The sequence below is a fragment of the Colias croceus genome, chromosome 2, assembly GCF_905220415.1.
Source record: "Colias croceus chromosome 2, ilColCroc2.1".
NCBI classification, from domain to species: domain Eukaryota; kingdom Metazoa; phylum Arthropoda; class Insecta; order Lepidoptera; family Pieridae; genus Colias; species Colias croceus.
Genome location: NC_059538.1, coordinates 5,449,794 through 5,463,860, shown reverse-complemented (window position 1 = coordinate 5,463,860; position 14,067 = coordinate 5,449,794). Strand labels below are relative to the sequence as shown.

General features: G+C 30.8%; 2 protein-coding genes across 2 annotated transcripts in view; one reads left to right on the top strand and one right to left on the bottom strand.

The window, feature by feature from the left end:
* LOC123701756 (gamma-aminobutyric acid type B receptor subunit 1) overlaps window positions 1-10,228 on the bottom strand; it is a 95,473-nt gene extending 85,245 nt beyond the window's left edge. The window contains exon 1 of the mRNA XM_045649312.1: window positions 9,882-10,228. The gene's annotated coding sequence lies outside the window, so the exon portion shown is untranslated. The remainder of the gene's footprint in view (window positions 1-9,881) is intronic.
* Window positions 10,229-11,167: 939 nt separating this feature from the next.
* On the top strand, window positions 11,168-12,606 carry LOC123699925 (dentin sialophosphoprotein-like). Its single transcript, XM_045646976.1, has one exon. It carries the CDS (start codon window positions 11,266-11,268, stop codon window positions 12,604-12,606), a length of 1,341 nt encoding a protein of 446 aa, XP_045502932.1. The 5' UTR covers window positions 11,168-11,265.
* Window positions 12,607-14,067: the final 1,461 nt, after the last annotated feature.

Here is a 14,067-nt window from a genome sequence, read left to right as displayed (position 1 = left end):
TCACAGAATGTTCTGTGATAAATACTAAAATTGATATAAGTAATAATTGTACACATTAGGTATAATATTATATTATATAAGAAGTTAATTTCCATACTCAATACCTATCATCCGCACACGGCTTCGTAATGGAACCTCCCACGTGAGGGAGGGAACGTAGATGATGGATCTAATTGACGAACTCAAAGTTATCAAGATTACACCAATAGCAAAAGCGACATATAAACCTAAACCATTTGCGTATTACAAAATCTCATTTTGATAAATCAATATAGACAGGAATAATTTTATCTAATACGCTATCTTTCATTTAACTACATGCATTTGGCAAACAGCAGGGAGCCATAACGCTCTAACAAAGATCTATGGACTACTAAATTCAATAATACTTAGGTAAAGGATAAAGATTTCTATGTATAAATTGTTGTCAAAATTTGTGACTGAAATAAGTTGTGGTACACTTTTCACTTTAAAGTTGAAACATAATAATTATTAACCGCTTTTTGCATTATTTAACGACATTTAACACATTATTTTACAAACGTAAACGAGAAGGATTGAAAAAGGTCAAGCTTGCTGTTGAGTAGTTGTCATGTCTACTTCTGTGAAGATAAGAGTATTTTAGTAAAATAGTGTGCAGACTTTCTTACAGTATTTGGATGGTCGATCCTTTAAAGCCGTAAGTCACCCTTAGACCCTCCTCTTTGTAGTCTACGATTCAGTTAGTGAAACATCTGCACAACTATTTAGTTTTATGGCGGGTTAAAGATGGTCCGTTGACTTAAATATTTTGCTATTACTTTATAATTAAGTAGGGACTAAACGCTGAAATATTTTAAGTAATCTGATAAAGCCACGGTAAGTGGAAACACCACTCAAATAATAAGAATATACCATATTTTTATTAAGGAGTGATAAGGCGTATCAATTCTGCGATCTTTTATGAGAAAACACTTTCAGAAAACGGGATCTCGTTGACGCTGCTTTTAACGTAACGTGCCCCTACAGTTTCATTCTCCAGTATTAGATTCAGCGATCTACATTTTAAAACCTTTCACGTACGAACTAACATGTAAGTCACTATACCAGGCGAGTGCCTTTTACCGTGAAAGCATCTGTGAGCGCTTGTGGTGAGAGGTTAAATATAGGATTAGGTATTTAATAATATTACAAGTCATCAGGACATAACGATTACCTACTGCATAGGTTATTATATCTATTTTTTTGTTTTAGAGTTTTTTGTTTTATGGTTTGAAAGTTTCAACTAATAAATGGTTTCACCTAATAAAGGAAACCAAAAAAGGACTAGAATAAGACGCGTATCATTTAAGAGAAAGAATACGTTGCCAATCATAATTTGTTATTAATTTACTCTCCGGCGATATCACGGATGAATAAATCCACGGACAATATTAAATCCAGCATTGTCAGCTGTCCGCTTTTCGGACAGTTTGTTAATGCTAGCTGTCATAAATAATACACAACAGGAATAACGGCAGTTCATAATGTTTTGATGGCGGCACTCCAGTTTTTTTTTGTAAAGATGTAATTTAAAAAAAAGAGAATAATTTCTTTCATAATTTAGTTAATAGTAATTACAAAAAGCTCTTTCTTATGAGGGAAAATGAAACACACTTTTACATCTCACCCTTTCACGAGAAAGCTATCATCCTATTATTTTGAAATGAAATCCGCGAGGTAGGTAACCATAGTACCTACTTCACGTAATTCAAGCGAGTTTACAGGAGGAAATGATAAGGGATAGTAAAAAGAAACGAAAACACGTAAATAATAAAAGCCTTTACCTTTTTCCACTCTACTATTAATTAATGTGAAAAACGTCGGTATTACGTTACATTTTGTGCGCATAAGGACTTTGTTCTCAAGTTTCAATCAAAGCACTGGACATTTAATGAGAGTTGAGAGTTGCAATCCGATATTTACGCCTTGGCAGCTTTTGTTAATTGCACAAAACTTGTGATCTCGAGTGGTCCGAGTTGGCTATCACTTTGATACATCGCCAAAGTATGAAGGACCGACGAACCGCACGGACCACCGCCACACAACGCCGGCTAACGAACATAATATTACAGCATTATATCACCGTGTTAGGAGTTTAGTCACGCGAGTTACCCTGTGCTAATTCATCATGAAGTGTATTCAGCACAACAATGTTTCGAGTTTCGACGTTGTATACATTTCGCAACTTTCATAATCCAATTATACCCTACTTAAGGTAATATGAAAGTTACGCCTAACATTAAAGTTATGACTTCTGTTTGCATACATTTATGGTAATGTCATGATTAAATAAAGTGTGTTCATCCATTTATAGAAAAAAATAATCGAAATTGTTTTAAATATGTTACATGGAGTGTTTCCAGAAGCGTAGCGTGCCTTGGCGGGGCCCCGTATAAAAATTTGTTTGGGGGCCCTTAGGAAGGGTAAACATTTCTCACAAAAGCGCACGTTGGGGGCCCCCTTGGCACGGGGGCCCCGTATAATTGATACGGCAGATACGGCGGTAGCTACGCCCCTGAGTGTTTCGAAAATAAGTGAATACCATCCCAGGCAATAAATCAGCACAATGAAATGTTAAGGAAAAAGGATAAGGGATTTTGTTTATTACCGGATTAAACATCAGTCACGAGAAATGTGACTTCTTTGGTATTTATTAAGCGAATAGGTCGCGCTCGTCCGACCGAATATTGTAACAATTGTATTCCTTTTTATCTAGCATTACGAGTATATTGTTATATTTTAGTCGAGTTAATAAATGAGAGAGTATTTTTGTTCGAACAATCGGTGTTATATTATTGCTAGAGATGAGCTTCATCCCGTGTAACAATTTTAAAGATGAAAATATCCACGTCTGTACGAAAACCGTAATTGCCTTTATACAGTCACAGTAATGTAGAGTCAATTTCTAAATACTGCTACTTTTTAAAATACTGTAAAAATAAGTTATGAGTTTTCTAACATAATAAAAGATAACTTGCTCCTTTTTTTTCTATCTAGCAAAAACAATCTCAAAATTATGTTAAATATAAGTTCATTGTGCCCCTTAGATGGTAGATAAGTATCGATCATAATGTAAGATATTGTATACAAAAGTTTTCATTGAATGGGTGTCGATAGGTTCACATATGGGTGTGATAAAATCTCCAATTGACTAGATTAGTGAATAATATATTACGTATGTTACATATAGATAGATACGTATTTTATCTCCAGTCGCTTTACTTTTTATATAAATGCATGCGGATTTCATATTGCAAAAACTGGAGTAACCAATGTATGAGAGATACTTATGTTCAAAAATTCTGTCATAGTATTTTACAACTGCTCGACTATATTGGAGTAGGTATATAGTTTTAGAAATTAATTTACCTAGAACCTAATTATTATAAGCTAAAGTAATAAGCTCTGTTAATAAAAGGTAAATTTGTGAGTTTTACATCGACTTAGTAAGTGATAAACCAACAGATCATTAGTTGGGCTTCGTTAATAATTAATCTCAATCAAAAGTGTATTTTAGTTTTTACCTCATTAGATAAAGGACAAAGTTACTATAGTTATGTAAATTCGAACATTACGGCAATAGAACATAAACTTAGATGACGTTAATATATTTAAAAAAATGCCTGAACTAATTATAAGTACTAACATACTATATTTAGAAGATGTTTATATAGTATATAAAAATATAATAACTAATACAGAATAAGTGAGCTACTTATACAAATTAAAAGCTCAAACGGGTGAAAATTGTAGTTATTATAAGTAATGATATATCTCTTAGAAAATCAATATCTGCACATTCGTTTTCATAAGAGGAAAAATGATGAAAAAAGGCTGCGAAATTCCAAAGTGATCGAGAACTCGTTTTAATTGAAAAACTTTTAAGAAAATACAAAGTGAGTTTTGCGAGAAGCTTTTACTGATTTATTTTGGTTTACGATTGCACGTAGAAAATTGTCTTTCAACGAGTAAATTCCTTGCCTTATACTTGAGAAACAGCATGAACTCAATTTATTTATATTATTTTTTAAATTCGTTTTGTTCTGAACAAATATTACATAATTTGTATCCTTAAGGTTGATAAATCTGTTTATCATTTCAAAAACATATTTCAACCCACCATAAAAAATGAAGTCCAAAATTTTAAATATCTCAGAAACTACACGTTTAGACTTTAGGATCAAAGTAATATTATGTAGCTAAAAGTAGGTAGGTAAAAGATTAATTCCGAAAGAGTGCTTGCTATCCATTCCTGATAACTTTATGTATGAAACACAAGTTCTTGGATAAAATTCAATTAGGTTCGTCTCCGCAGAGCAACCATAATAGTGTTGAACACACAAGAGAAATAAAATCACGTTAAAAAGATATTTATTTCACCAACAACCTTCCCCTACTTGGTAGGACTTTCTTGAGAGTAAGAATGAGTTAACAACTAGATTATTTATATCAAATTCATCATCAAATTATTTATATCAGAAGGTGAATAGGTTACTTAAATAATGCAAGTGTATTACCTATCAATAATAATTTTACTCTAATGTAGGAGTTATGACTGAAAATTTTGTTGTATTATTCACAAAACGAACCTATTTCTAATATGAAGGTATGATACCTTCAATCAATAGTCTAAAATAAGTCTTAATAAGTCAAAAAAGAACACAAAAACTGTAAAATATATTCCTTTCAGTCCTATAACTCGGATCACAAGGACATATAATATAAAGATTCGAGTACAAGTACTCCAATCTTTATATTATAGATCCGTCCGTGATATTATAGATAGTAACAAGGACTATATATAGATAAAATAATTTGCAAGTATAAGTAATATGGCCAATATAAATTAAAACACCTACGCAAATCACGCATTTTCTCAAAGCGAAAACTTCGCTTCTGTCTGTTATAATTATAATATGGGTACTGTATTTTGAATATACTTGTGATTTATATTATACCTGTGAAATAGAGTGATGTCTGCAAAGTTTATATGTGATTTATTATTTTGCATATACTGCAAAGCATCTGGGACTTTATGAATATCTAGAGACGCTAGCTTGCCAAGAAAAGAAATTTGGGTAGAAAATTCTGATTCTGCAGAAACAAACATGGAAGTAATGGTGAATTAGAAATATCAAATAATCCTCACGATGCTTTTATTTAAATTGGGATAAAGTGAAAGCGGCATAGAAAGTCAACAAATTATAAACAAAGGTACATAGATATACTTAGGGCTATTAAAACATTATTTATCGTCTAACAAGACTTCTCTATTTGGAGCTGTCTAATATTTAAGTTCTAATTAACTGCTATTTGGAAAAATCATTTTGCTTCATAATTATCTTTATTAAAGAGTTTAATTTAAATTGAATTTAATAGAAGAAAAGCTATCTTTAGCTTTCATTAACAAAATTTCCTTAGAAACTAATTTCATTTAAATTTAATTTTAACTTTCCTTGTTTCTGTAAGCAACTCATGGGTAGTTCCTACTTATTTTGAATAGGTATATTTAGTAAAAGTTCGTGACATTTCAATTAAAACGTAGAGTCAAATAATGAACGTGCCGCCTCCTTGCTAAACATTGCAAAAACTTCAACAAACTCGTTTAACTTCGATAAATGGGAAATATCTTAATTACCTACTGCTGAATTCGATTGAAAACTTTATCTTATTATAGTAGCTTGGTCAGTGAATGTTTCGGTCTTAATTTATATGCTTATTATTAGTACTGAGCTTAAAATTGATCGATTCAAACATGCTCAAAAGCCCCTCCGTATATCTCATATGAATTACGGAAAGTTGTCGCCCAACATCTTGTGAATAAGGATTAACCAACTCCTCCCGCTTTGAAGTTTTTATTAAAAATGTTTGATCATCCATAGCAACTTCTACGACTTGGATTTTAATAGAAGTTCACTCAATAATTGTTGAGGAACTGAAAGTTTTATTCCGGGAGACAGCCATCATATTGCAAGCTTCAAATTCCTAAACTTAAATTGCAATCGGCATCGCATTTTGTTACTGTATGTCAGAAATTAAAAAAGAAATATTATGCATACGTAAAGGAGATAAACAGAAGGGTTAAGAATATGTATATGGATTAGGATATAATTGATTATGTTATACACATCAATAAATGAGCTTTTTTTCAAGTACACTGATGGTACACTGTATTGAGAAGTTTACTTTAATTTCATTAATTAAGATTTTTAATCAATGTATACCTTTGTAATGAAATTCCTTAGAGATCAAGTATAATAATTGATAAGTGGGAAGGGTTTGCACTTGAATATGAAGAGGTCTTCAGGTTTAATTATTCTGCATCTGAATGGCCGTCTCGAAACTCGCAGTGACGGAATCGATCTCAATAAATTATTGTTGCCTCAATGAACATTGAACACTGGCAATTCCAATCAGACCAAATGGCAAGTAACTTGTCCTTTTACATATTGTGTGACTTTACTTACTATCTCCCAGTTATTAGAACTAATTAATTGTTAGAAAGGTGAAAGGAATTATTTCCCGCATATTGCTTTATCAATTTCATTACTCACAGTAAATTAAAGTCAGAATATTGTTATTTTGCTACAGAGAGCTGCAATATACAAGGTTAATATATACTTTAATTATTATTATTGAGTGAAGCATCCTGGTACAGTAATTGCTACTCTTCTTACGTAGTAATTGCTACGCTCTTATTTTCCGACGAGTAAGTGAATACCGTAGGTACCTACTGATATATAGGTACTAAAATCATGCCTACATTGCCATTAGCCACTTAGGCATTGGTCACGGTGGTGGTCGTGTTTCAACGAAGTCCATGTTAATGTTACGCATTGCTAAATATTTGACGTAGGCCCATATTAGTATTCAATACATCGAAGGAACTAGGGCCGTAACATTTTTCAGTTCATACGTGACTTAGTGAATCACGTCGCGAACGAGAAGCTGAGTGGAAAAATAAGTGCTCAAGGAACTTGCCGTCGTTCTCGTATCATTTATTCATACATTCACTGGACAATCCCTCAAAGCTACCTAAATTCGCTCCATTAGAATATCTTAGCGCAGTTATGTAATAGATATGGTAATTTTGCGTCTTATATTTGAGGAAATGGAACCTAAACGATTCGAAATATGCTGGCATCAGCATCATAATTTTTTCCCCTCATGTTTGTCGAAAATGTAATTGATATATTATGCCATAGGACATTAAGAAATAATTATTATTGATAAACGTATCACTGAAAAAGTAAAATGACTGTTTAAGATGTTCAATTTTCAATTGAATAAAAAAAATACTTGTAATCAGTATCCAATTAAAGGTACAAAGCTGAAATCTCTCTATAAAATTCATCATTAAAGTATTGTTTTAAAATATATTCTGTTTGTTTGCAGGTACTCTCATTAAAACATGACATAAAGCAAAGTTAATAGTTCACCTCGTCATATATTTAAATATGCAGACGTCCGTATTGATTGTCCCCAAGAATAACGCCCTTCCGCTGGGAAACCCTGAAACTTACAAGTATTTACATTGTGTTTGGAAACGATAATTTTCCAAACTAATTACAAGATTATTGTTTTACCTCACGCAATTGTATTTTATAATAAAATATGACATAGAATAGGAAACGCATGTCATCTAAACAGTGAAAATACCTAAAATTGACTTCGTAAAATTACATGACTTAATTTGTTAGTCAGTTAGTTAGTCAGACAAAATTTGTTAGTCTATTTAATAATTGTGTTTATATTTAAGTACCTTATCTTTAATCTATTTATCCTGCTCCAAAAAAAATCTAATATTAAATACTGATTTCGTAAAAATACACAGGTATTTGTTTTATGACTCAAAAATGTTCTTTAAGTTGTGAAATATTTATATTAATATTATAAGTTTAATATTATAAGTATAATTTGTAGTCTCTGCTGTATGATGGATCATGGATCACGTCTTATATTTGAGGAAATGGAACCTAAACGATTCGAAATATGCTGGCATCAGCATCATAATTTTTTCCCCTCATGTTTGTCGAAAATGTAATTGATATATTATGCCATAGGACATTAAGAAATAATTATTATTGATAAACGTATCACTGAAAAAGTAAAATGACTGTGTAGGATGTTCAATTTTCAATTGAATAAAAAAAATACTTGTAATCAGTATCCAATTAAAGGTACAAAGCTGAAATCTCTCTATAAAATTCATCATTAAAGTATTGTTTTAAAATATATTCTGTTTGTTTGCAGGTACTCTCATTAAAACATGACATAAAGCAAAGTTAATAGTTCACCTCGTCATATATTTAAATATGCAGACGTCCGTATTGATTGTCCCCAAGAATAACGCCCTTCCGCTGGGAAACCCTGAAACTTACAAGTATTTACATTGTGTTTGGAAACGATAATTTTCCAAACTAATTACAAGATTATTGTTTTACCTCACGCAATTGTATTTTATAATAAAATATGACATAGAATAGGAAACGCATGTCATCTAAACAGTGAAAATACCTAAAATTGACTTCGTAAAATTACATGACTTAATTTGTTAGTCAGTTAGTTAGTCAGACAAAATTTGTTAGTCTATTTAATAATTGTGTTTATATTTAAGTACCTTATCTTTAATCTATTTATCCAGCTCCAAAAAAAATCTAATATTAAATACTGATTTCGTAAAAATACACAGGTATTTGTTTTATGACTCAAAAATGTTCTTTAAGTTGTGAAATATTTATATTAATATTATAAGTTTAATATTATAAGTATAAATTTGTAGTCTCAGCTGTATGATGGATCATGGAATGTCATGAACGAAATATTGTGTTTATGCAAGTATCACATAGTCAGAAATTCGCTCAGACAAGATAACAGTGAAGAAAGTGAAGAAGAATAGCAATGTACCAAATAATTGGTTTATTGAAATTTTAAAATGACATACTTAATATAATTATTGTTATCTGTAATAGAGCTCTAGCTTTTTATTCAGATGATGACCTAACTATTAAAATACCTAGGTATTCCTGAAAAATCATTATTATATAGTTTTAAAAAAACCTGAAATATAATTATTGATATTCTTGTTTTATTATATCCATATATATTGTTATAGAATTACCTACTTCAAAATACTTAGGTTTATTTTATTCATCATCACGCCCTGTAGCAATATTCTCTAGTTGCGGTAGAATTGAAACTATATAATATAACGACGGAACGACGATATATTTTCTCATAATTAATATTATAAAAATATATTTTATATTATTTTGGGATTTTGTTAAAATTTTCTAAATCTCTGTCTTTTTACTATAAATCTATGCTAGTATTTTTAAAATATGTGTGTGTAAAAATTTCATAGATTTATTTGATTTTATCTAATTAAATGTTTGAAATAACGCTTGTGTAAAATTATAATATTTACTTATTATTGCGTTTAAGTCAATGTAGTTACCTACTATAGATTTTTTCTTACATAGGTAATCGTTTCGAAATTCATGAATGAATGCTCATTTATTTATCTTTTATACAAAAGCTTCAATACATAAAAACAAGGTTTCTCAATATATAACATTTGATAAATTATTTAATGAAAGCTGGTTGCTCTATAATGGACTAAGTACGTAGGTACCTATAATGTTATATCGATTCTAAAAACAAGAAACTCATTCATTTTCTTTCTCCATTTAAAATAATTAATTATGTTATAAATAGCGTGTAGTTTTTTTGTACCTACCACGTACCTACTTTGGCGCCCAATGTAGGGTTAATCCGACATTGGAAAAAAATTAACATACAAGATATGCTTTACTGTAGTCTGTAGTCATAGTATTATCGAATATAAAATACATTCATACCTGTATTAAATTCTCAACCTCATTATTTTAGCTCTACAACGTTCCAAAAATATCGATTCACGACGAATCCAGCATGTCGGCCGCCCTCTAGGGCAGACGGCTCTACTCGCTCTATGTACACATAGGACACAACACGTCAGGCGATATCAAAACGGTTTCCCGCCACTAGTATTTTATCACTTGCATGCCCAATACACGTTATTTTTCTCAGTTTCATTTTATATTTAGTGTTTTTTACATTTGGACATTTTTGAGACTTTAATAGTTATATTTACTATGTAAATAATCTAAAACTTTCACTGTAGTATCATTTTATGGGCGGGCGGAGCAATGCACCGACCTCCCGCGCGTGCCCGATCCGACTGACTGAATTTTCTACATTTTCCCGGCGCAAGCCTTCAACCCCTTGTAATCGAGCACGTTCCCAAAGACCTACGACTAAAATGTATAGTAGCTACGAAAATTATTTTAAACGCGGGGAAAATGCCCGTGGTTACCAACCTACCGAGTGGTTAATTATGCTAACCATGGCGCGACAAAATATAATATTATTATGAAGTAGTTATCGATTTTTTATTTTATTTACTAATACCTATTGCCACTATTTTTTTTTTATAAATATATAAACTAACTCGAAATCACAATCAGCTTATTATAACTAATGCTTCAAAAATTTATTTTTGAAGCATTATTTAATTAAATAAAAATTTATTTAATTTACTTACTGCCATAAAATATTAATATTAAAACATAGGTACTTAATATTATATTTTCATCTTTTGCCTGTGTTGATATTAGATATTATTTTATTATCGAACAAAGAATAATTTTGTTCACGTGTGGAGTAGAGTCTTTGTAGAGTATATAAAAAAATATTATTGTTTGGACTATACATAATATAAAACTTAAATAAATATTATAGGTATGTACGTTTTTGAGTGCTTTAATTATAATTTATAATATATATGCAGTGATTGCATAATATAGAGCATGCAGACTTAATATTATATTGTTTATGTATTTTTTTTAAATCAACATATAATACATATACGTGTTCCAAAATAAATGTAAAACAAATAAAAAACGCTATTGTCTTGAAGGAAATGAATCAGAATTAAAATTATAATTTTTCATGCCTACATTTTTACTAATTAGCTGGAATAAATTATTTTAGTCTATTATTTTTCGGGATACACCAAAACATCAGTATCCGTAGCGACTAGCGAGGTTTGTTGTCATTGTTGTCAATACTCAATGTCATTGTCAAATGTCAGGTCTGTATTTATATGTAGGTACCTTGACTCTTGAGAAAAATTAAAAATATATAAAATAAATAATAAACTTGTTATTTATTTGAATCGAAAATAACTTGGTTTTATATGCAATGGCACAGCCAGAAGATACCGAACTAAGAGACTTAGTAATTGAATCGTTAGAGAAGAATGGATCCCTTGCTAAAATACGCGCGTTGTTACGGGCTAATATCTTTTTAGCATTCGAGGATGACTGCGAGAATATAAAACAAAATGAGTGTTTGGATAACATTTTAAAACTGCCAGAAGGAGTTCTATCATTGTCAATAATACATGAGTTTTTGGAGTTTTGTAATTTAAAAAATACGTTGTTTGTTTACATGTCAGAAACACGACAAGGAAAAGAATACACATACAGAGGTGAGCGAAGTATAAACGAAATGCTTCAAATAAATCAAACGAACAAGGAAAAGGAGCCCATTCTCGTTACTATTCTACGGTATTTTTTAAAGTCGCATAATGATTTGAAGCATGAAAGTTCACGTGAGAGTTGTGATCATGGGGATCATTCGACGTATATTGTCAATCAAGAAACTAGTTCCTCTACGAGCCAATCTCAATCTGGTAATTCTTCTGATGAGAAACATCGCCTGGACTTAAGATTAAACTTGGACAACTCTGATACAGATACCTCTAGCGACTCAACTGGAAACAAGAATAGCTCAGAATATGTTCCTAATCAACACATAGTTTTAAGTGATATCGATAATAACAAGGCTGTGGTACAAAAGATTTCAGCAAGCATATTATCAGGAAATGTAAGTAGCAATGAACAAAACAAAATGCCAACTGAAAAACATGATTTGAAAGTGAACACTAGCAGTGAATCTACTTCTTACGTTGAATTGAAACCATTTAACTCACAAGATGAAAAGTTACTGAATACAACAGGTATTCCACATGCTGATTCAAAGGTGAGTACAGGACGTCAGTCTAACACATCTCATGGATCTCAAATAGAGTTAGTTCAAACTTTGAGTAGCGCATCATCTGAATCTTTGAAGCGTGAAGTTAGTGTGTGTAAGGATGGAGCTGGTACCAAAAAATCACCAGATCATTCACTCAAATATGACACACCTGAATATAGTTATGATTTCTCCTCACCTCTTCTTTCTGGAACTACTGAACAAAATGTGAAAGATAAAAAACGAGTTAGTACAAGCTCTCAATGCGATAAACATTCATCACCTCGCTCACAGAGTTCCATTTCTATATCAGATGTAACAGACTTGGTCAGCGAGAAAAGTTTTAGTGGGCAAAGTAGAAATAATTTAAAAAATAAAGGTAATAGCAATGCAGAGAAGACTAAGAGCCCAGATAATAACAGCTTGAAGTCCAGCAATGACTCTGGTGATTTTTCTGAATCTCCCATACCATCTATATCAAAGTCTCTATCTATATTTAAGTCTTGATTTTCATAGTGATTAGGAAAGGGGATAAGATGTCCGGAAGGTTTCAAAGTTCAATAATATTACACTACTAAGTATTGTTCTTGGGTTTACAGCATATGAATGTTCCTTTAAGTGTGAATGTTCCTTACAAGTGATTAATCAATGTAAATATTCAATTTTTTTGTAATAGGCATACGAAATGCTCATATTTTAAACATTTTTGATGGCAAAAATAATTTTAAAATATTTATGATAGAAATAAAACAAGCAAGGCATTTTATACATTTCCAAAATTTATAATAAGTTTTAATCTTTATGAAATAGTTAGATTTTAGTCTTTCCTATGATGTATTGCAGGAAATATATTTATTAATATGTAGGGAGGAATTTGAATTTTATGTTCAAATTTTTGCATTTAGAAATATTTGCAGATAACTAAGTAATTATACAAGCTGATGAAAATATTATTAGAAAATAAATTATCATTTAACTCATTAACATGAGAATTTTTAGAGGTGTTCATGTTGATCCATAAAACTGGTGTTTTAATTTTTAAATGCTTTCCATGTAAATACTGTCTTTATTAAGATATTATTGAATTAAAAATTAATGTCATTGGATGCTCCCTGCACATTGTACACCATATAAAATATACACATGTTATTTTGATAGCCCATAGTACAAAAAATTGTGATATAATATAAAAATAGCACTGAATGCTATATCATTTTTATTCATAAATGTAATTCAATTTCACTCATCCATTTATATTCAAAATTGTCAGTATTGTGTACATAGTGCTGGGTTATACAACATATTTATGATCCAAATACTCAATGTAGTTATTTTATATAATACGTCTATAAATAGTGTATTTATAGTTCTTGCATTTTACATTGTATATTTTATAGTCAAACCGCAAAGCTCGGGCACTCCTAGGTTTGACTGATCAAACCTCAAGTCTGGCATAACGATTTTGTCAAAGCCCAAATAAATGTAATATTTCGACCTTTTACAAAACAATTTTCGTCAATCGTCTAGCTGAGGCGTGTTATGCGGCTGACTTCAGTCAAAGGGTGAAATTCAAATGTATTTCGAGGATTGTCCGATGTTTTTTGCCAACCTAAGATAAACCAGTTCTTCTGCAAAGAGATTGTGTTTCGGGATTTGACTATAACATAAACATTAATGAAAATATCATCCTGATGATTTTGTGTCCATATTGATAGTGGTTAAATGTTCCGGTCATTTAGAATTAGGAATGTGATGCTTCATTAATAGAATTAATTTAATGTACTTAATTATAAACGCAATTCCAATAACATGGTCAATATTGATAGCATAAATGAGGTTTATTAATTGTACGCCAATTTTGTTAAATCCGTTCAGAATCTTGGTTTATCATATTATTCATCTTTAAGTTAATAAAATATGGGGATTCACTTTAAATTGTATAAAATTTTAATGGCTTAGACCTAAGAG

Coding starts and splice junctions, on each gene's coding strand:
- LOC123699925 (XM_045646976.1), top strand. CDS start 11,266: ATGGCACAGCCAGAAGATACCGAACTAAGAGACTTAGTAATTGAATCG.